This window comes from Halichondria panicea, chromosome 2, assembly GCF_963675165.1.
Source record: "Halichondria panicea chromosome 2, odHalPani1.1, whole genome shotgun sequence".
Taxonomy (NCBI): domain Eukaryota; kingdom Metazoa; phylum Porifera; class Demospongiae; order Suberitida; family Halichondriidae; genus Halichondria; species Halichondria panicea.
In genome coordinates, this window is record NC_087378.1 from 5,389,599 (window position 1) to 5,412,128 (window position 22,530).

The 22,530-nt window shown below is 39.7% G+C and overlaps 1 protein-coding gene across 1 annotated transcript in view; it reads left to right on the forward strand.

Moving 5' to 3' along the window:
- LOC135331208 (uncharacterized) overlaps nucleotides 1–21,081 on the forward strand; it is an 84,929-nt gene extending 63,848 nt beyond the window's left edge. Inside the window, exons 105-156 of the mRNA XM_064526287.1 lie at nucleotides 118–288; nucleotides 508–633; nucleotides 733–897; nucleotides 983–1,303; nucleotides 1,477–1,718; nucleotides 1,780–2,016; nucleotides 2,362–2,919; nucleotides 3,019–3,247; nucleotides 3,346–3,465; nucleotides 3,666–3,836; nucleotides 4,184–4,309; nucleotides 4,405–4,569; nucleotides 4,658–4,978; nucleotides 5,171–5,406; nucleotides 5,832–6,080; nucleotides 6,339–6,905; nucleotides 7,238–7,457; nucleotides 7,603–7,837; nucleotides 7,964–8,119; nucleotides 8,283–8,483; nucleotides 10,089–10,447; nucleotides 10,625–10,978; nucleotides 11,133–11,369; nucleotides 11,425–11,480; nucleotides 11,533–11,731; nucleotides 11,786–11,893; nucleotides 11,953–12,027; nucleotides 12,108–12,254; nucleotides 12,327–12,577; nucleotides 12,685–12,860; nucleotides 12,914–12,999; nucleotides 13,066–13,168; nucleotides 13,381–13,588; nucleotides 13,769–13,852; nucleotides 14,798–15,038; nucleotides 15,772–15,837; nucleotides 15,898–15,942; nucleotides 16,536–16,721; nucleotides 16,827–17,003; nucleotides 17,208–17,347; nucleotides 17,649–17,697; nucleotides 17,909–17,980; nucleotides 18,182–18,262; nucleotides 18,749–18,829; nucleotides 19,018–19,098; nucleotides 19,278–19,358; nucleotides 19,580–19,660; nucleotides 19,856–19,936; nucleotides 20,103–20,183; nucleotides 20,374–20,454; nucleotides 20,670–20,750; nucleotides 20,932–21,081. Of these exons, the coding sequence (XP_064382357.1) occupies nucleotides 118–288; nucleotides 508–633; nucleotides 733–897; nucleotides 983–1,303; nucleotides 1,477–1,718; nucleotides 1,780–2,016; nucleotides 2,362–2,919; nucleotides 3,019–3,247; nucleotides 3,346–3,465; nucleotides 3,666–3,836; nucleotides 4,184–4,309; nucleotides 4,405–4,569; nucleotides 4,658–4,978; nucleotides 5,171–5,406; nucleotides 5,832–6,080; nucleotides 6,339–6,905; nucleotides 7,238–7,457; nucleotides 7,603–7,837; nucleotides 7,964–8,119; nucleotides 8,283–8,483; nucleotides 10,089–10,447; nucleotides 10,625–10,978; nucleotides 11,133–11,369; nucleotides 11,425–11,480; nucleotides 11,533–11,731; nucleotides 11,786–11,893; nucleotides 11,953–12,027; nucleotides 12,108–12,254; nucleotides 12,327–12,577; nucleotides 12,685–12,860; nucleotides 12,914–12,999; nucleotides 13,066–13,168; nucleotides 13,381–13,588; nucleotides 13,769–13,852; nucleotides 14,798–15,038; nucleotides 15,772–15,837; nucleotides 15,898–15,942; nucleotides 16,536–16,721; nucleotides 16,827–17,003; nucleotides 17,208–17,347; nucleotides 17,649–17,697; nucleotides 17,909–17,980; nucleotides 18,182–18,262; nucleotides 18,749–18,829; nucleotides 19,018–19,098; nucleotides 19,278–19,358; nucleotides 19,580–19,660; nucleotides 19,856–19,936; nucleotides 20,103–20,183; nucleotides 20,374–20,454; nucleotides 20,670–20,750; nucleotides 20,932–21,060 (9,093 nt within the window). The 3' untranslated portion in view covers nucleotides 21,061–21,081. The remainder of the gene's footprint in view (nucleotides 1–117; nucleotides 289–507; nucleotides 634–732; nucleotides 898–982; nucleotides 1,304–1,476; nucleotides 1,719–1,779; nucleotides 2,017–2,361; nucleotides 2,920–3,018; nucleotides 3,248–3,345; nucleotides 3,466–3,665; nucleotides 3,837–4,183; nucleotides 4,310–4,404; nucleotides 4,570–4,657; nucleotides 4,979–5,170; nucleotides 5,407–5,831; nucleotides 6,081–6,338; nucleotides 6,906–7,237; nucleotides 7,458–7,602; nucleotides 7,838–7,963; nucleotides 8,120–8,282; nucleotides 8,484–10,088; nucleotides 10,448–10,624; nucleotides 10,979–11,132; nucleotides 11,370–11,424; nucleotides 11,481–11,532; nucleotides 11,732–11,785; nucleotides 11,894–11,952; nucleotides 12,028–12,107; nucleotides 12,255–12,326; nucleotides 12,578–12,684; nucleotides 12,861–12,913; nucleotides 13,000–13,065; nucleotides 13,169–13,380; nucleotides 13,589–13,768; nucleotides 13,853–14,797; nucleotides 15,039–15,771; nucleotides 15,838–15,897; nucleotides 15,943–16,535; nucleotides 16,722–16,826; nucleotides 17,004–17,207; nucleotides 17,348–17,648; nucleotides 17,698–17,908; nucleotides 17,981–18,181; nucleotides 18,263–18,748; nucleotides 18,830–19,017; nucleotides 19,099–19,277; nucleotides 19,359–19,579; nucleotides 19,661–19,855; nucleotides 19,937–20,102; nucleotides 20,184–20,373; nucleotides 20,455–20,669; nucleotides 20,751–20,931) is intronic.
- The last annotated feature ends 1,449 nt before the right edge of the window (nucleotides 21,082–22,530 follow it).

Below are 22,530 nucleotides of genomic sequence, written 5' to 3' on the forward strand. Positions count from 1 at the left end.
TGGATCATCGAATTGTTCTTATGGATATAACTAACTAATAACCATTTGTGCATGTACATAAATTACACGAAAGACAAAATTGCAGTGGCTGTTACTATAATTATATTTTCACTCTAGAATGTCTCGTCCAACCTGACTTTGAACCTGACCATGACCCAAACTCTACCTCTGGACTACCCAATAATTGTGTCCACAGTGACGATAGTGCACATTGGTACTAAAATTGAAAACACAGTGCTGGCCGTGGGTGACTCTGAATCATCACCACACATTACCCTAGTCTCAAATGTGAGTCCCTTGAAGCTTGTTAACACCACTGAAGGGTATTATGATTTACTACATGTAGGGGCTTTAGGTTTGAATATAGCTACGAAAAGGTGCTTAAAACTCAGTGACTTTACTATGAAAAGTATCGTTATTTGCGTGATTTGATTTTTGTCTAAACCGTGGGTATATTTTTACTTACTATAGAGTATATATTAACTACTCACCTTCCCGTTTGTCCAGAATGCTGTGACTGTTTATCTGGGAGAGGTCCTCAATAGAGGGGATGGGATGATAAATGAAGATGATCAGGTGGTGGTCAGCATCACTGCCTTTGCTCAGACCACAGGCAACGATATGCGTAGCCAGGTAAGTGATATGACTGGTATTGTTTGAGGGAGAGTTCTGTTATCCCTGTACAACTAACACAGTGTGTAAACTGTGTGTTACCTTTCTTCCATCTTCCAGACTGTCACTCTGCACTGCTTCCTTGAAGAGCAGCCATTCGTCCAGGACAGTACAATACTGCAGCTCATACATCCACAGCTTGAGTTAACCCTGACCGATGTAGGCCCCACTGGTCCATGGGATGGAGGGGACTTAATCAACTTCATGTTTGAATTACGTCATCAGGTAAAGTATATGAATGTGTACAGATTCGTATGGTGTACCAAAGTTTCGTAGTCATCCACTGTTGCCTGTACTTTTCCACACGCAGGTTGTATTCCCCAGTGCCTCGGCTTACGATCTTCAGTTCTCTATAACTACTGATCATGGAGCACTGACAAGCCTTTTTATTGACTCAGCAAACACTACCGGCTCCTCTTGTCTCATTGGGTCACTGTCATGCTCTGTTATCAATAGATCTATGTTCAGTTGTAGCTCTCTTCCTACTGACTGTGCTGCAAGTGTTGTTATGTCAGCAGAGCTTCCAATGTCTGTGGTGGCTGGAAATAACATTACCATTGAAACTACCTTACAGTACGACAGTAACCCTTTCTCAGCTCCTCACACTGGTGTGATGTACACACCTCTCAATGTGAGTGTAAATGTCTATCTATTTCACAACGGTGTGTGGAATGGCAGATATAATAAGGTTTACATGTGTAGCCTCAGCAAAGTGGCTACTTAATTTGAAATAATTATGCTCCCCATCATGACTTTGTATTCAGTGGATTAATTTTAGTTCAGGAACTACTTTATCCTCTATAGGCCCAATTCACTGAGAGTGTCAAAGTGCCAACACAAGTGTTCGAGTCGAATGTCTCTCATCCTCTCAACTACGTTGCCCCATTCCAAACCATTGAGTTCACACTTACTCTAACTGTGCCTGAAGGAGAGACTCAAGATGTCTCCATTTCCTTTAATACCACCATCACTCCACCGGGAGATCCCAATGGTGTCAACCTGACAATAACACTGCAGAGTATAGTCATACATCCCACAGCAATCCAGTAAGTTTTGATCTGTCACATGTATAGAGCATACTCCTTTTCTTATTTGTTTCCATTACAGGGCTACACTCCCATTCTTGGGAGATATATTCAACTCATTTGACAACCTTGCCTCAGTCAATGACACTGTTGTATTAGTGCTCACACTGGATGTGCCAAGTGCCACAAATATTCCCTTCACGATATTCGCCTTGACAATGTACAACACTTCCTCTGGAGAGATGCAACTGGTAGATGAGTTGGACTTTATCATTGTCAAACCTGAAATCAATGTAACAACTGAAGCACTCTCTGTAAGGTAGGCAAAGTACAAGTCATGTAATGTGTTGTTATGATACTTTGATGTGAGTATGCAAAACTGGTTAGTTTTATTGCAGATTTCAGTCAGAAATCCGCACGTCATTTCGTCATGTATACAACTAGTGTACCTTTATTATTATACTATTCTGTAAAGCATCCCTTCTTTTTTGTCATTGATACTACAATCATAAGCAGGTTTTACAAATTTCATACGAGAGATTGTATAGGCCTCATGTATAGCCAATCTTTCGTAACGTGTATGAGGCTGCATGTTTTAAATTGACTCTCCTCACGTTGGACATACACTACTTCGCTCTGCTATAATTATATGACCTCTCCACAGATTATCCAGGATAGTGAACACAGAAGTAATCAACTTCGATCTTTGGATAGAGCGTGTGGATAGTGCCTTTCCTGACTATGATGTCATTATTGACGTTTCTCTACAGTTGCCATCTGAAACGATTTTGAATTCGACGCTTGACAATCTGTCTGTTAGTATGAAGAGCTTTGCAGGAAGTGAGGTTTCTGTGCTGCTTAATAGTTCCGTGCTTAGCTATGTCAACAGTACCAGCATGCAACTGCTCCACTTTGAAGGACGCTTTTTACCGAATATTCCTGATGGGCAAGTGATAAAACTGAATGGATCAGTAATGTTCATTGTGGATCCTTTCACATTCACAAACTATGTAGAGTATTTCACATTCCCTGATTTGTACTTCATAAGACCCACAATTGAAGTAGAAAGGTTATCATTCAGCTCATTTAACGAAGGTTCCGAAGTAGTGATTTGGGAGCTGGTACTGACAAACATTGCTGGATCACCGTTTGATCTTATTGTGGACATTTTTGTAGACACGGATGTACTTCAACTTCTGTTTGTGGATGTTCAAAGTGTAGGGTAAGTCATAATCTTATACTTTATCTCTTTTGTATATCTTGATAGCAATCTGTTGGAGCATTAGTTAGATCTGAAGTCTGCACTTTATGTGTTCTACAGGGGAGGTCTTGGCTTTGTTGCACCAGTTCTCATGGATAACACAACTTCCCAAGCTCAATTGGTGTTCCAGAATCTCACCTCAGTGCTGAGTGGCGGTAGTGGGATCTGCTCAGAGTGCTCAACAGAGATTGTCCTGTTTATTCACACATCACTCATCAATGATGTTGGTGACCGTAGTGCACTTGTGACTGCAAGTAGCCACTATGGTAGCGGGTCGACAGTTAGTATGGTGCGTGTTGAAACACATTCTTTTATCTACTTACGTATATACGTATTAAATCTAGCTTTCAACTCATAAGTTACAGATGGTATATTTCCTCTCAATAGATGGAGTCAAGGATTACAGACATTGAGACAAGCTACAGTACAAACAATCCAGACACCAGGCATGGTATTCTCCAGGTTGGGGAAACAATGACTTTGAACATTACAATAACACAGCCAGAAGTAAGTCAGATACCATAATTATTGTATGCAAATACTGATGACTCTCCACTTTTCTCTTCTTGGTGAATTAGAATCCACCTTTATATTGCATTGTTCTTATGGGTATAACTATTCAATCTAAAAGCCTGTGTGCATGCATGCATGGTACATTACACAAAACACCAAATTGCAGTTTAATGTACTATGATGTTATCACTTAGAATGTCTTGTCCAACCTGACTTTGAACCTGACCATGACCCAAACTCTACCTCTGGACTACCCAATGATTGTGTCCACAGTGACGGTAGTACACATCGGTACTAACATCGAAAACACAGTACTGGCCGTGGGTGACTCTGAATCATCACCACACATTACCCTAGTCTCAAATGTGAGTCTCTCGAGACTAGTTAACAACACTGAATGTCTTTGATGTACTATACATGTAGGAGCTCTAAGTTTTGGTTCGCTAGAAATTACCATGATCGTAAATTTAATTGATTTTTGTATAGTCGGAGCATGGAGTATAACTACCGTGTATAGCGGGTGTAAATTTGGTGCGGAAAGATCATTATAGAAAGGTTTTCTGAATTAGGAATGGCAGCAGCATGCATGCATATGCGGATATTAAATTCATGGGTAGAAATGTTCGCGGTAAATACTTAATCAGCAAAAACCGCAAACTTTTATACCCTCAAAATAATTATACCCGCTATACGTATTTTCCTTCCTATCTAGAATGCTGTGACTGTTTATCTGGGAGAGGTGCTCAATAGAGGGGATGGGATGATAAATGAAGATGATCAGGTGGTGGTCAGCATCACTGCCTTTGCTCAGACCACAGGCAATGATCTGCGAAACCAGGTAAGCGAGATTGTTTGAGGAAGAATTCTTAATCATTATTTTTATCCCTGTAAAACTATAACACAGTGTTTATATACTGTATGTTAACTTTCTAGACTGTCATTCTGCACTGTTTCCTTGAAGAGCAGCCATTCGTCCCAGATAGCACAATACTGCAACTCATACATCCACAACTTGAGTTAATCCTAGCCGATATAGGCCCCACTGGTCCATGGGATGGAGGGGACTTAATCAGCTTCATACTTGAAACACATCATCAGGTAATGTTCATGAACGTTTTACATATTTGTACTAGTATACCAACAATTCCATAGTCATCCACTGTTGCCTGTACTTTTCCACACGCAGGTTGTATTCCCCGATGCCTCGGCTTACGATCTTCAGTTCTCTATAACTACTGATCATGGAGCACTTACAAGCCTCGTTATAGACTCAGCAAACACTACCGGCTCCTCTTGTTTCATTGGGTCACTGTCATGCTCCGTGATTAATACATCTGTGTTCAGTTGTAGCTCTCTTCCTACTGACTGTGCTGCAAGTGTTGTTATGTCAGCAGAGCTTCCAATGGGTGTGGTGGCTGGAAATAACATTACCATTGAAACTACCTTACAGTACGACAGTAACCCATTCTCAGCTCCTCACACTGGTGTGATGTACACACCTCTCGATGTGAGTGTGCACGTATTTTATTTCACAACGGCGTGTGTCAATGCATGGCAAATTACATTTGTAATTAACGTTAACAACCAGGTTGCTGATACATAGCTTCAGCAAAGTGCCGATCTTTGATTTGAAATAATTATGCTCTCCATGCAGTGGATTAATTTGGGTACAGAAACTGCTTTATCACTTCCTTTGTAGGTCCATTTCACTGAGAGTGTCAAAGTGCCGACACAAACATTCACGATCAGCACTAAGTACCCAACACCTAACGAAACTCTGCTTCTTACATTGGAGCTCCTTCTTCCTGAAGGACTCACTCGGAACGTAACCACCATTATTGATGCTTGGGACACGAATCAGACATTCATTTTGGATATCAAAATTGATAAAGTTACTCTTGGAAGTAATATCAACTCAAGTAACGTAGAGATAATGTAAGTGTGACTGTATATATAATTATATTTAATTGACGTTGCTGCTTATAAATTATTATTGATAAGGTTGTGTGCAGTGAGTGCATCATAATTATCGTATGGATACAATTAACCTGTATAGTGGGGGAATTTTCGTAAGGTGCACAATTCGCGTTTTTCGAGGGCAGAGCAGTTAACACAAAATTAAAACTGTGAGAAACTCCCACGCACTGGTATTTCACATTCAAAGCTCTTGGTGGGTATGCTTTCCTGGCCTTAAAACACGAATAATACAACCGCGAAAATTTAATCTGGGGGCTCTTGAGCCAAATATATAGCAATCATTTGTACCCGAGAAAATGTCGCGCTATATATATACAGTATGTGCTGTGATCCATGATAGTACAGTTTGTATAATTATGCTTAATTCACACACTGCCGTACAGTGATCACTATCCAGAGCTAGGAGATATTTTTGTCATACCAGACCAAAACGATTCTCTGCTTGAGTTGGACACGATCGTCATAACCTACTCTGTGATGATACCCGAGGATGCCTACCAAGTGAACTTCACTGCACTCACTGAAACTTCGTACTCGACAAGCGATAGTGTATCAGTAACTCTCAGTGGTAGTAATGTCTGGTTGGTAATCCTGGAGCCAATCTTGACTGTCGAACTAAGCGTCTCAGAGAAGTGAGTGACTTAAACTGTGACGAATGACCTGAGCTTGCATGTCATAGGCTGGTAGCTGGTCTTGTGCATCTTTCTTTGCCTGCCTGCATGGTCTTTAATTTTAATAAAGCCTGGGTCATAACCGAGTACATTTATATGTAGGTCACATGCCATGTACAAGCTAGTGTATGTATACTTATACCCTGCTGTAATTATAAATGAATAGATGTTTCCTAAAAAAATTCCCACAATACACATTATTTGTTCTTTGTTTTACAGGCTGGTGGACATTGGATTCATTGTAGTGTACAACCTTTCTCTAACGTACAGTATGCAACCAGATCAACCTGATGAAGTGATAATCATCAATGCTACTGCTTTCCTCCCTTCCTTCTTGGACCTGCTTCCTAACAACTTGGTGGAACAAACAACCCAGTACTCTGACAGGAATGGTCTGGAGTATACTGCAATCCACTTTGTCTCTCTTCAAAAAAATACTGCAAGTGATATTCTTCTCTCAGTACCAGTAGTAGTGACTTCTAACTCCGCCAATAGAACAGTAATTCTTGCCAACAGTGAAATTAGTTACGCCTATTCTTCAATAGAACGTGTGTTTGGTTTTGTTGAAGATTTCCGCAATGTCTACATCGCTAACCTGAACATGGTGCTTTCACTTGTGTCAACTAGTTTGCAGGTTACAAACGGAAATGTAATCACATTTGGTGAGACTTCCACTTGGCATGTGACCATCTCAGAACTTGTTGGACCAGTACAAAACATGACTGTGACTATTTTTTCAAGCAATGTGCTCCTCGATGTTGCTGAGTTGAGTGTGTTGTCCATTGGGTGAGTGTTTGCACTTATATAGTATAGTACTGCATGTACAGGTTGTCCATTTTCGTTTGTACCAATCATCCTTGAACATTTTTGTTTGTACCAATCATCCTTGAAAATTAGATACAATAGCGCCGGAGTCGCTATTTTTGTTGATTGCGTTGTGGAATTAGGATGGTGATGTACTCGCTATATGCATAAATCACCATTTCCACAATAATCTAGTCTAGCATTGCGTGCATTCAAATTGGTCATTGCACCTTTATTTTAACAGTAACAATGTTGTACCATATACATAGTGACTCTGTGTTTCCGTAATGTTTCTTTATTATATATGCATGTAGATCTAACCTCAACCTGGTTGGAGCTCCCCTCATCACCGTTCTCAATGAGACAGCTGTTGTTGTATTTCAAGATCTCACCCTAACAGATCCAGATGGCTACAATGGCAGCTGTGACTGTGGCATACTGATTGAAGTATTATACACTTCTCAGCTGCCTGTAGTTCAAAATCAACTAGTAACCGTTGATGCGAATGTAACATATGGCTCACTTCAAAGAATAGTAAGACGCGTAATGTATCCTTTTCGTCTACACAGCACTGTGACAATTTTTTTGTATAATTCAACTGGAGTTTTCTGGGACATGAATTAAATGCTAGCCATGCAAAATAGTAGACTTATACACTCCACACTTCACTTATGTGCAGGACGAGGGACAGGTACTGGTTTCTCCCCCAGCAAAGCTATCAATCAACCTCACCTTGGAGACATATGAAGTGGAGGGTGGTAGTGATGTACCAGCATATGCTACAATTGAGCATGTTTCTATACTCCGTCTAGATGCATATGATCTAGTAATCACACTACCAATTGAAGACCCACAGCTAACTTTCTCTGGCAATGCAACTGCTCACTTTTCTAATGGGACAACAGTAATTTTTAGTAAGTGAATTTTCTGCTGTGAATGGCATGCATGGGTAAGCAATTTGATTTTCCTTTTCTGTTTATTGCTATACGTGTAGCTTTAGCGATAGTATTTGCATATACTTGATCCTAGTTTGTAATCAGGTTCAGATGTTCTACTCGAGAGTGGAGGAGGTTTCAATGTTTCTTTGCTACCATGGAATGAGACGATACTGATATCCTTTGTGTACACCTTCTCCCCATTTACTACACTTGGACTCATTGTCCCCCTCAGTGCTCTTCTGGAATATTCCAACACAAGTTAGTTGTTATCAATAAGCTATAATATTCCTGCAAGATTGGTGTTGATGACTGACTATGGTACCATTATTTTTGTGATGGGGCTTAGAATAATTTTATTAGATTGTATCTCTTGCACAATTCCATGTGATTTATGTGATGTTTGTCCTTTCGATACCTTCAGACATTAGTATTCCTGGATACAGAGACACAGTTAATGATACAGAGGATGTGATACCGAGTAGCTTGAATGAAGTGGCCAGTTTTCTGTCCAGCACATCTTCTTCCTTTACTTTTGGTAGGGACGTTGCCATCAATGAGATATTTGACGTTTCTGTCAGGAAACTTATACGACATGGAGTTTCTTCCCCTGTATTTTACACAGGTGAGTATTCGCTCTAGCTTGTAGCCAGATGATCTACAGGGGGTGGCCAAATAATAATTATGATATTGAGTTCATTTGAATTGTGGCTATAATTATATAATAACCAAAATAAAGTCTAACCAGCATGATAAGCAATGTCTTCATGAAATCAATCAGTTATGAAGACGATTTATAGCTACGACTACATTGAATGACAAATACATACTCTGTTGCAATGAAGAAAAGGAGAGGCCTGCTAGATTTACTGACTGTTAGCGCATGCGTATAAAATGTACCGTAAACTTTCCGAAAATGAATATGATATATAAACAAATGAAAGCACTGCAGGTGCTAATGCCTCGGTAGGTGCCAAAGCTACATAACATAAAGCTACTAATAGCGTTATACACACATTATACATTTGTGCATTGATTAATTTTGCTGCATGCAGGCAGAATCCAGAATCACAGAGGGAAACTCTAAGAGTGGGTAATGATCGACCATGATTGTTGTTAAAAACGATTGATGCCAACAGTTCAAGCCTAAGATTAATGGCTGCGTCAGTAGAGCCTAGCGCCTTGCAGCTCTCTTCTCACTGTTGCAGCTACCAATAGCTAGCATTCTAGTGCAGAGCTAGCTACTAAGTAGAGTAGCAACACTCCATGGACAAGTTTCGCTACGCACTCTTTTGAAAATGCTGCAATGTATGCAAAAGTAGGCATAACTCGAGAACGAAGCATTATTTTGCTAATTAAAATTAATCCACGAATTAAAATCCATGACTAGAAGCCTATAAAAACTGTTACTTGCACTTGATTGATCCTTGAGCAGCTGTAGCAGTCCACACACACACACAAACACACTACCGTATACCTCGCTTGCGCATGCGCACCGAGGCATAATAATACCATTAAAGTCACACACAGAGCTAGCTAGCTAGAGACAGAGAGACAGTGGTTGTTGCAGCAGTTATTTTCTTTCTGATGGAGTCTTTCACCAATTATTATAATGTTACTATTATAAACGGGTACTAGCGAATTTTAGTGAATTTGTAATTAAAGCTAAATTATGTCCTCGCTAATAGTAGAATTAATGAAAATGTACTTTGAGGTATATGCTATAATAGCGCTAAGCAAGCTAGCCCTTTTTTCATCTATATCTGATTCCAAACTTTCTATTCATATACTTCTTGACATCTTGACATGCAAAATATTGTGCAAATGAATTGGCACAAATTGAATTGAAATTGAGTATCCTAAAAAGAGAGAAAATCTGAATCGTTAGTATAATTATTATAATTATGGGCGTGACTTGTCCATATAGGCTCTTGTCAGCTTTCACTCCGTTCAGATAATTGTCATCCACATGCACTGTTGCAGGCTGTGAGTCTTTGTTAGCACAATAGCAGGCTAAAGAAGGTATAGCTATCAGAATGCTATCAGATGGGCTAGAAACCTTCATTGAACTTCTATCTGCTTACATACAAGTATAGATCTTTTTTAAACCCTGACAATTACAGTACTTATTGCAGTGAGTCAGTCTATGTAATATTGACTGATCATACCTATGTATATATATATACCACTATTCTTTCATGCACTCAATTGTTGCTCCCTGTTTACACAGTGTTTAGTACAGATGATGGTACATATCCTCCTGTTCAATTACTCAACGTTGACAGCTCCATACCAAGTGCCACTACGTTCGTTACCACTGCCAATGCAACACTTGACATTTTACATAACTCCAGCGAATTGAGCATTATCTGGAATTTAGGAGTGTTGTACAATCAACCTGATGGATTTAAAGATATCAACGATATCATTCAAAATGTCTACACAATTGGAATCTCTACGAATGCTTCTTTGACCAGTATAAACATTGATAACTATGTGATGGATTCTGGAAGCAACCAAACTGAAGACGCGCTGAACATCAATCTGAACGTAGTTGCACCAGAATTGATAACATCTTTGAACATTGAAGTATGTTGCTCATCACATTTTTATTGGGTCTAAATTTTCATTACAATATCACAGCCACATGCAAATGTGGGTCTATATAATTAGTCTATGCAGTAAGAGCTTCGATGATTATAGTCAGAATTAATTTTAGCCTTTACTTTTGTGTCACTAAGAAAGACATAATCGTAACTTGTGCAGGTGCTTGAGGAAGGGAATCCAAGAATAGCAAGATTTACATTCTCAATTTTTCACTCCGAGAACTCATCAGCTCCTGCTTTCTTCCTTAACATCTTAAACACTATACCTCCTGAACTGAAACTAGTTTCTCTCGTTACTGTGGGGTACAATGATGGCAGTATGTTACATGAAGAGTCACGAAATGAAGCAGACTCGATTGTCGAACTATCTTACCCTCGTTTTCTCCTTGACCAAAACGTTACCTTGGAATACCTGGTTCAAATCGGCATCGATTTACCTGATGGATTTAATATTACCAATGCTATTGAGCTGCAGTACACTACCATTAAGCAGGAGGGAACAATTGCAGTGCTGGTAAAGTGATGCTTTGCCATGGAATGACATTTCTAACTCAGGATATGTATTGCTTTGCATGCACCCTTTAAATAGCATGTTTCCTCACTCTAATGTAAATGTTACATATACAAACATGTGTATATGTCATGCCCTTTTATACTTTCACTTTCAGTATCCTGAATACAATGGAAGAAATGAAAATCACAGAAATGGAGGATGCGTTCAAAAAATTTTGGTCGGCATCCCAGTGGAAATTATCGATGGCCCTTTTCTTCTGCTGTGGCTCATTATTGGAATCATTATAGGCATTATTGTAGGTACTTTAGTGATTGGGATTTATCACTGCTGCATTTACATACGAGAATGGCGCTTGAAAAGATCAGTGTTTCCAGCACTTCTGCTTGGAGTGGTGAGTATACATTCACTTCATCTTGCAATTTTACCAGTAACTAATGTTTGTTCAGCTACTAGACGATAAAGAGGAGGAGGAATGTTTGATATTCAAGTCTGAACGGAAGAGGTATAATTAGAAGTGACAAAATACATTGTTAACAACCTTTATCTCTAATCAGACCCCTCTTTTCAAGTCTACTGGAAGCGTTACCTAAAGACGTGTGGTTCGACGTAGATGGCACCTATATAGGCGCCGAGTCCGACTACATAGCTGAAGTGGAAAGAGAATTCTTTTATGTTGAAGGAAAGGCAATGAGTAGATTAATGGTACATCTGTTGAAGACCAAAAGTAATCTAAAGGCTGAGAATATTCGTAAGGTTTGTGCAGCTGACTAATTGGATTACATGTTTGATAACTTGTTTTGCTTCCAGGCTAAACTCAGATTTGATTCTAAAGTTATTGAGCTCAGAGCCCAGTTAAAAGATAGTATGAGAAGTGAGATGCAAAAGCAAGCGTATCAATCTGTATCAGACAAGATTGTGAGTTGATTCAATACTGTGCTCATGCACCGAAAGATCCTGATTCCCATTGCATGCAGACTCAAGAAGAGGAATTGACTAATTCACAAAGTAAAAGTATCGGAGAACTGCAGTCCAGCTTGACTGGGGATATGGTAAGTTCATTACCTGCATGATTGTCACTCGTCATGGCAATTGAGATGGAGCTCAGAACCACGTTCCTCTTTCCTTATAGGATACAGCTGTTGATTTACTGGAGTATTTGGACAGAAATCACGAGTCAGAAAAAACAGAGCTATACTTAACTATTGGGCTTGAGAAGAAAGAAGCAGAGCTTGTTATAGTACAGCAGTATATAGCCCACTTCATGCTTGGTGTAAAGGTAGCTATTCGAGTATAGCATACTCACAGACACCCTATGTTAATGTCCTCGTGGGTTTTTTAATACTTGTAGGCACTGATGATACAGACAATACATGAGTTTTGTCCCAAGGAGACGAGCACTGCCAAATCAATCCAGGAGTTTTCTGGTGGGATATATGAGAGCATTCTAGCTGAAGCAAAGACTCAAGAAGAGGTATCTGTGATTCGAGGAAAGCGTCAACGGCAGTGTCTGCTAGAGAAGAGGATTGTTGAAATACAAGACTTTCATTTGGAAGAGCAGATGCTGAAACTGATTGACAGTAGCATTGCTGGAATGAAACAGTATGCCTTGCATTCATAAAGTTGCACAAAATAGCTTTTTAGTGAATTGTACATAAAATAGTGATGGGGTTAGTGCTGCAGTATAATTATTATCTCTCCTTTTGTAGAGAGCATGTGGTCAAGGATGACGTTTGTGAAGAATTGAAAGACACTTTCTACAACGATATGAAGATGTTGAGATCACGTAAGAAGGAAACTGAGCTAGAAATCAACAATAGAGCGAAGGCTGATTTGGAGAAAAGAGTACAAGAGTTACCCGTCTTCACATTCATCGATACCACAGGTATTAGCTACCTTGCCTATTGAATTACTTAGTAACTAACCGATTTCTTACAGCTTTTTCTTCTATTGAATCTGAGATAGAAAGGTGGCACAGTCTTCAAGAGGAAAGAGAAGTATTACTGAAAGAAGTTGAAGAACAGGTTAGCGATAGCAATTAAGCATATCAACACAGAAAAATGTTGCCTCATTTTGCACTGACTATATAGGCTATAAAGCAGTTAAAGGAAAGCTGGGAGCAACACCTTATATCTAGGAAGCAACTTATGGAAGACCAAACTACCAAGTTATCTCAGCACATGTTATCACGAGGTACAAAATGAGCAGCTTGAGTAACATGCTATAATTATAGCTGTGTTGTAGAGTTTGAAAAATATGAAATCACTAGAGCTGACTGATGCTTCAGTCCCAATCATAATGACTGTTATAAAGCTTCAAAATTAACACATGCATGCGTTTATAACATGCACTGGTTTTAATTATACATTATTATGTGTATTATACACACATGCACACACATGCAGGTGTGCAATTGAAATTGTGTGATGAAATTCTGAGGCAGCACTCGAAGAATAGATTGAACGCCAAAGAAAAGTTGGAAACAAGCATTTTAATTCTTAAAGTCAAGTTCCAAGCCAGTGTGGAAAGGCTGCGACAAAGGGTGGATAAAGCTGCTATAATCACAAAGAAATTACACTCAATGAGAAAGGAGGTCGAGATGCACTTCTTACTGTAAGTTTCTAGTCCAGATGATTTTACATGCGTGGTAGTCCTCGCGGTGTCAGATAACACCGTCTCCATGGAGTCTTTCAATTATACATTTGCAATACAATGTGGAGAAAGAACCTGTCTCAATTCTAGCCATTTGTCAGTAGCTATATAGTCTCACACCAGTAACATTATTATGTACAGTGATGTGATCTCTGGAATGGATGGTGAAGAACAGCTGGAAAAGATAGAGCTATATCATAGAGATGCTGCTATTCTACAAAGAAGGTATAGGCCATTTTTTTATATTTGCGGGCATAACACATGCATGTACTAGTAATTGCAGTGGAATGCGTCAGCACTCTACTGTGACCTTTATTTAACCGTCGGTGTTACTGCACTATGTATGCCTCGGGGCGTAGCCGCAGGAGGTGTACGATAAAGATTGTGTGTGTGTCCGTGTATACTCCTTCTGTAACTGTTTAACGGTGCAATGCGAGTATACAACTAACAGCTTATAGGCTCTTCTAATCTTGGATTTTTACTTGCGGTTTTGCAAACTTCAAGCAGCTTTGTTTTTGAGTTGTGGCTAGTTTTAAGACAGTGCAGTTCTTTAGAATCGTATATAGAAAAATTTTACCATCATACATCATACTTGAGTGCTAGCTACAGCAATGAGAAAGCGCTCCACATTGACTCGACCCAGACCCAAACTCTGGTGATATGTCTGGCTTGGCAAGCTAAGCTGCACATGCATACTTCAAGATGTCCTCTAGCCACACTTCTTGATAATGCATGGGATACTTCCTTCAAATTCAATTCGAAACCACCAATTAACTCTTGGGCTCATCTTGTACGCTTGAAAAGTGTTTTGAACGTGAAAACAACCTATACCAACGCACCGCAAGTGCTTAAGTGTCTACAGTATGATCTACATTAATTTTGTGACACATGACACCAACAGGTTTCATACAGGATTGAAATGGGGAGGGGAGGAAATATAGTTGTGTACTCCCCGGACCACCAAATTTTTGTTGTTAGTTAGGTGGTCTGGTGAGTTTGGGGTTGCCTTTGCTTTATATTTGTTCATGCATATATAACTTTTCTCCGTAACTGAATACACATTTTAGGGGGTGGGAGGAAATTGAGCCAGGGGAATATCCCCCTTCCCCCTAGCCTGTATGATACCCTGCTGGGCCAGTATATTATAAATTATGTTCTGGTTTCATGTAGTGTGGCTCTGGAGAGATTGAGGATTTTTCTTAGAGCAAAGGCTAGAGTTTCTGTTCATGAGAAAAGAAAGCTTCAGAATGCTCAAAACAAATTCGTCCAGCTTCTCCAAAGTGACAAATTTACCAGGCAAGTCAAAGAAACCTTCAGATCTTTTGTGAGGCAGTTACAGAAAGTGAGGACAGAGACTTACACTAAGGTGTTTGAAGAAGAGCGAAGAAAGGCTGAAGAGGACCACACAAAGGTGATTCTTACTTTACAGTGTATTGAAAGGGGAGTATAATATTAGCCTAATTTTATGCGATCGCTAATGTATTACGGACTGGCCCTGACTGTCACTCTTTGGCAGGGACCGATCTAGAGGATAGCATCAAGGGCGTATAAAGAAGAGAGGGTATACAAGTGACTATCTATAGTACGCGCACATAGCGGCCAATATTCGAAGCGTGGGCAGATGAATTTGAATGTGCATCTCTATTTTTTTAGCACTTTATGCACATTCATCCGCCCACTGCTTTGAATTTTGGCGTTTTGCTGTTGCATGCTCTCTCTTTTTTTATACACCCTGGTAGCATGCAGATACTCTTGGATAATAGTACCGTTGGATAATTTTAATCGGTTATCTGTATGTCTCATTCATTGACTGATTGAAGACTGAAGTCACTCTTAAACTTGGAACTAGCTGAGTAGCTGTAGACCTATATCTAATACAGTTGTGTCTTTTAAAAGCTGTGCTAAAGCTTGACTAACAATGAGTAGCACTGCTGCAGTGCAGACTAGCCCAATAGAAAATAGACATGAGTTTTTCCACACCTAGATCACTCACGTGCAACCGGAAATGACGCACAAATCAAAATCACGCGCGCGCGTTTGCTTTCCTTCCGCATCAGCACCTACCTACTAGACTCGTCCCTTAAGTCTAACAGTAGTATACCCTTTCACGTTACTCTATTATGATACTGTTCTACTATTTGCAGGTGCGAGAGAGGGAGGTTCAGTTGATAGCTACTCGGAGCATTGAGACAGTGCTAGGTGCTGAAGAGGTATGATTGGTGCTGCAGGTGTGCAACAGACTGGTCACTCATTGATGTTTTCTTTTGTAGATTGAAGAACAATGGAGCAGAAGCCGACCCAACACTGGAGCAGCTGTAAGCATACTGCATGTTTCTTATACCCGTCCATTACTCAAAGCTTGCATGACATAACATTTGTATATGCAAAAAATGGTTACCATTTAGCGTCAAATTTTTTTGGCTCATAATTTTCGTGGTCTTCGTGGATTGACCTCGAACGATTAAAAATATTGGCGTGAAAAATGTGGTATCGTTGTTTACTGCCTGTACAAAGTAATTCGGACCCGTTATTGGATTAAAAAAATTCATAGTGGAGATGTATGTAAAAGGGCGGGGCTGGGGGTACAGTGCTTATTAACTGTAGTGCGCTGGCTCTCTACAACCACGGACCATCACCTCAATGCTGAACGTTTCAGTAGAGCTCTTCTAGCTACGTATCTATGGCAACTTTATCTTCTTGTGACCTCTATTGCTGGAGTGGGGTTATTTGAACCTCATTCCGCAACAAGATTTGGTCCTTGCACTATTAATTGAGGTGTAACCTCTTGGTCTATACCACCTTCCTGTATTATAATAGTACACATCATATTGGGCATTAATTTGTATAGAAATTACACATCGTTAAGGCTGTCGTGGTTTTGGCAGTTCTTTAACCATATTTTTCACAGCTACAAGTGAATTTGATGGACATCCAAGAAGATTCTAAGAAGTTGTTAACAGACCACAGGGAGAACCTCATCCAAGTTAACAGCAAACTAGTGAAAGAGAAAGACAATATTGCACATAGTTTCGAGAAGAAACTGAATAGAAGGCGGCTACGACGAGAAATGACTGTCATGGATTTGGCTGTTCCTGTGAGTACTAACCATACCCTAGATGTTTGATAGGTTTTCGGACTGAATTTAGCATGTGTCACACTGTAAACTAAATATAATATACATTTGTGTTGTGATCATCAGGAAAACAGCCCAGGCCAGATTGCTAAGCCATCCAAATTTGTGGTAGCTGTACGCAAGGTGATGCTCTCAGAACGGCTGAGAATGATCCATGACCAACACAAGAGAGAGCTGCACACTGTACTCGAGGACCTACAGAAGTCGTATGAGCAAAAACGGCATGACGCGTTCTCCAAACTGGTCAGTTTATAAAAACAATTGTGTGATGTTAGACGTTTTCTAATTGTTCAATTGCAAGTGTTGTTTCTCATGCACTGTATAAGTGTGAGATTCACTTAGTAATACTACAACAGTTCAAACTAGTACTGTACTATCTATGATGTAGAAACCTTACTAACCATGACAAATGATTCTACAAACTCTGCATGATTGTCTTGCCAACAGGAGAGGAAGGTTGAAAATCATCTGCTAAAGGGTGGAACACATTCTCAGGAGGAGCTTACCAAAATATTCCAAAGCATTGACGTGTGGCAGGCAGAGCTGAAGAAACCCACGGGGGGAAAAAGTAGGAGTTACTCCACTGTGTAAGTGTGTGTATATAGTGGTATTAATTATTGTAAAGTGAACAAAATCTTTAGATTCTAACCCTCATGCATGCATACTACAGTGGAGCCTTCACTAGCTGCATGTATTAAAGCTACCTCGATCTATAACAGTGCTTCAATCCCTAAACGTTACTTTCCTCGCAAAATGTAGTGTATAAAACCTATTTATACGACGTACAGAATATTGGACAACCCGTAAGATTCAGAGGTTCCACTGAATATAATGACATTGCAAGCTCTCATAATGATAATATTTAATGAATGCCAACTATATACACAGGATTGGAAAAAGTCCTAGTAGATATCCACTACCACCGATATATGCTGCGGTGAGTTATAAAGTACTTAAGAATTGATGAAAGGAGTGCGACATCATTATTCTGTTGATGTAAGGTTTATTATTACTCGTGGTTTAGCACCTAAGTCTAATCCATGGGTTCATTCCAGCCTTTGTACCGACTAATAGCATTTTCACGTATGGCAGCCTCAACAAACCTGATTGTTATAGTAGCAGAAGTAACGTCACATTTTGTTTTGTAGCCTGGAGAAAGTGTCGGAGAAAGTGGTGCGTTGTTGAGAGCTGCCCATCCTCAACTACATGGAGTTTTCAGGGTGCGTGAGTTATAATTATATGAAAGTACTTTGTCTATTGTATAATGACTGTAAAAGTGCATGTGACATCATTATTCGGTTGTTGACAAGTGTACTAACTATAAGCCGGCTATGAGTTCAGTCCAAGCCTGTACAGAATGCTAGCATTATACATGCATAGCAGCCTTGTAGAAGCAGATTCACATCTTATGATTTTTATAGGCTGGAGAAGGTATCATTGAGAGTGGTACGTTGTTGAGAGAAACACATTACGCTCATTCTCAACCAGATGGAGTTCTCAGGGTGAGTTATAAAAAAGGACTGTAGGAGTGTAATATCATTATTCGATTGTTGAAAGCGTACTATCAAGAGTTCATTAGGAAGAGTACACAACTCCAATAGACTGTACACAAAAGGCGTTCCGTCTGAGCTACGTCACAGATACTCACTGTTGTAACCGAGGAAAGGCAATGAATAAAACTATGTTATTCATTACTGGCATGCAGTTGTAAATGATAGTGATAGCATCACAATCATCACTATGTTGTTATCATTGCAAATTTGATTTCACATTTATACAACAGCATGTGGTTGTGACATAGGTTGGAAGAAACGCCCACTACAGTTTTAAGTGAAGTTGCGTACTCTTCCTAATGAACTCTTGGTACTATATAAACCATGTGTTCAGTCCAAGCCTTTGTACAGAAGTATAGTATTTTACATATAATTATGGCAGCCTCAACAAACTGATTGTTGTAAAACATTATAATATCGCATTTTGTTTCGTAGGCTGGAGAAGGTTTCGGTGGAAGTGGTGCGTTGTCAACAGAAAGACACTCCGCTTATCCTCAACCAGATGGAGTTCTTAGGGTGAGTTACATACAAAAGTACTTCTTTTACTGTAACGACTGCAGGAGTGCATATGACATCATTATTCGGTTGTAGACGAGTGTACTATAAGCCGGCTGCCCAAGCCTTTGTACAGCATTATACATGTATGGAAGCCTCAACAAACTGATTGTTCTAGTAGCAGAGTAATGTAACATTATATTTTGTAGGCTGGAGAAGATGTCAGTGGAAGTGGTGCGTTGTGGAGAGAAAAGCATTACGCCCATTCTCAACCAGATGGAGTTCTGAGAGTGAGTTATAAAAAAGAACTGTAAGAGTGTGATAATTATCATTATTCGATTGTCGAAAGTGTACTCTATGAACCATGTGTTCAGTCCAAGCTTTTACAGAATTATAGCATTTTACATAATTATAGTTATGGCAGCCTCAACAAACTGATTGAATTATAATAGCAAGCATTTCTTTGTAGGCTGGAGAAGATTTCAGTGGAAGTGGTCCGTTGTCGACAGAAAGACACTACGCCCATCCTCAACCAGATGGAGTTCTCAGAGTGCGTTATATACGAAAGTGCTTCGTCTAGTGTTTTTAACTATAATGACTGCATGTAGGAGTGTGACATCATTATTCGGTTGATGTGACAAGTATAAAGTGTATTACGTACTCTAAGCCATGAGTTCAGTGGTACAGAATGATACGTATAAGCAGCCTCTATATGTAGTAGCAATAGTAGCAGCATGCAATAATAGCAGCAGTAATAATTTCATTTTTTAGCCTGGAGAAGTTGTCGATGGAAGTGGTGCGTTGTCGAAAGAAAGACACTCCGCTTATCCTCAACCAGATGCAGTTCTCAGGGTGAGTTACATACGAAAGTACTTCTTTTACTATAACGACTGTATAGGAGTGCATGTGACATCATTATTCGATTGTAGACGTGTGTACTATAAGCCGGCTGTCCAAGCCTTTGTACAGAATCATAGCATTATACATGTATGGAAACCTCAACAAACTGATTGTTCTAGTAGCAGAAGTAATGTCACATCTTTGTAGGCTGGAGAAGATGTCAGTGGAAGTGGTGCGTTGTGGACAGAAAAACATTACGCCCATTCTCAACCAGATGGAGTTCTCAGAGTGAGTTATAAAAAAGGACTGTAAGAGTGTGACATCATTATTTGATTGTTGAAAGTGTACTCTATAAACCGTGTGTTTAGTCCAAGCTTTTGTACAGAATTACTTATAATTATGGTAGCTATAGCCTGATTAATAATAGCAACAGTAAGCATTTCCTTTTGTGTAGGCTGGAGAAGGTTTCAGTGGAAGTGGTCCGTTGTCGACAGAAAGACACTACGCCCATCCTCAACCAGATGGAGTTCTCAGAGTGCGTTATGTACGAAAGTGCTTCGTCTAGTGGTTTTAATTATAATGACTGGATGCAGGAGTGTGACATTATTATTCGGTTGATGTGACAAGTATAAAGTGTATTACTCTAAGCCATGAGTTCAGTGGTACAGAATGATATGTATAGCAACCTCTATATAGTAGCAGCAGTAATAATGTCATTTTTTTAGCCTGGAGAAGGTGTCTATGGAAGTGGTGCGTTGTCGAAAGAAAGACACTCCGCCTATCCTCAACTAGACGGAGTTCTCAGGGTGAGTTATATACGAACTACTTCGGTTTAGTGGTTTTTACTGTAACAACTGTAGGAGTGTGACATCATTATTTGGTTGATGACAAGTGTAAATACTCTAAGCCATGGGTTCAGTCCATTTAAGCGTTTGTACAAAATGATAGCGTTTTAGGCAGCGTCCGACAATCTGATTTTTGTATATACGTTGTAACAGTAATATCGAATTTTCTTTTGTAGGCTGGAGAAGGTTTCAGTGGAAGTGGTCTGTTGTCGACAAAAAGGCACTCCGCCTATCCTCAACCAGATGGAGTTCTCAGGGTAAGTTATATACGAAAGTATATTGATTTTACTATAATGAATGTAGGAGTGTATTATTCGGTTGTTGACCAGTGTACTCTAAGCCGGCTATGAGTTCAGTCTAAACTTCTGTACATGTATCGGAGCCTCAACAAATTGATTGTTGTGGTAGCAGCAGTAATGTCACATCTTATTTTTGTAGGTTGAAGAAAGTGTCAGTGGAAGTGGTCCGATGTCGAAAGAAAGACACTCCGCCTGTCCTCAACCAGATGGAGTTCTCAGAGTGCGTTACACGAAAGTACTTTGTCTGGTGTTTTTACTACATGTATAATGACTGCATGTAGGAGTGTTACAGTATTATTTGTTTGAGGACAAGTGTAACTCTTTAAGCCATGCATGAGTTCAGTCCAAGTCTTTGTACATCTTGATAGAATTTTCATGGCAGCCTCAACAAACTGATTGTTGAATATAGTAGCAGCAGTAATGTCTTACGTTGTAGCCTGGAGAAGGTGTCGGTGGAAGTGGTGCGTTGTCGAAAGAAAGACACTCCCCCCATTCTCAACCAGATGGAGTTCTCAGGGTGAGTTATATACTTCGTCTAGTATTATGATTATAGGAGTGTGACATCATTATTCGGTTGACGACAAGAGTTAGTGGTAAAGTGTATTATACTCTAAGCCATGGCCAAACCTTTGTACAGAATGGTGCATTTTACATGTATGGCAGCCTAAAAAAAACTATATAATTATATAGTTGCATGTCATATTTTGTAGCCTGGAGAAGGTGCCAGTGGAAGTGGTGCGTTGTCGAGAGAAAGACACTCCGCCCATCCTCAACGAGATGGAGTTCTCAGGGTGAGTTATATACATTATTCATTATTCGGTTGATAACAAGTGTAAAGTGTACTACTCTAAGCCATGTACAGAGTTTTGCAAAAAATCCTTGCAACAGGGCTAAACAGACACTGCAATGACTTCTGCTGACTATAATATTTTGTGTACATGTATTTTGTGTACATGTATATGCAGCATACAGGGATATAATTATGATTATCCCCCTCTGGCTCCAATTCCCCCCCCTCCCTCCCTAACATATGCATTCAGGTACTCAGTCGTAAGACTGAGTGTCCATAGCCGGCAGGGTATTGATAACTGTTGACCTTTTTTAAATGTTTTGGTGACTTTTCAAAATCCTGTATGACATCCTGGTATGTGTATAATTATTTGAATTGAAAGATGTCCAGAGAGCATCAGCTCATAAGGTTGTAAGCATTCATAAGGTTGATAAACAAAACACCCTCCAAACAGTGGTATTGGCTGATATTGATAAGCTTGAAGACAGAAGGCCTGCCCCTTAGGCCTTATAATTATTGTAACCAATTTCTTTTTGTCAGCTCCTGTCTCATCAATATTTCAGGATTACCATTTCTGTTTTATCAGATCTGAGTCTACTCACCTGGATGCCATAGCACTGCATTTACAGTATGGATAGCCACCGGCCAGGTTTTAATATTGGCATATTTTGTTGTTTAAGCTTCGTTGTCGAATAAAAGTGAGCAAAAGCGAACTTGCACGTTGGCAGTAGCTAACTACTGCGGCCTTTATTTGAGGTATATTACGTATTTACAGCTGAAGTAATCCCGTACCAGGAACAATGGAACTGAGTCACTAAAGTAGATGGCTAGTTTAGCTTGTCCTAGCCCCAGAGCATACTCCACAGGAGCCATACATCATTTCTAAGGTTTAAGGTTACGGTTACGGTAAACAGTTTGCTCATGAATTAATATTCATTTTGTGAAACT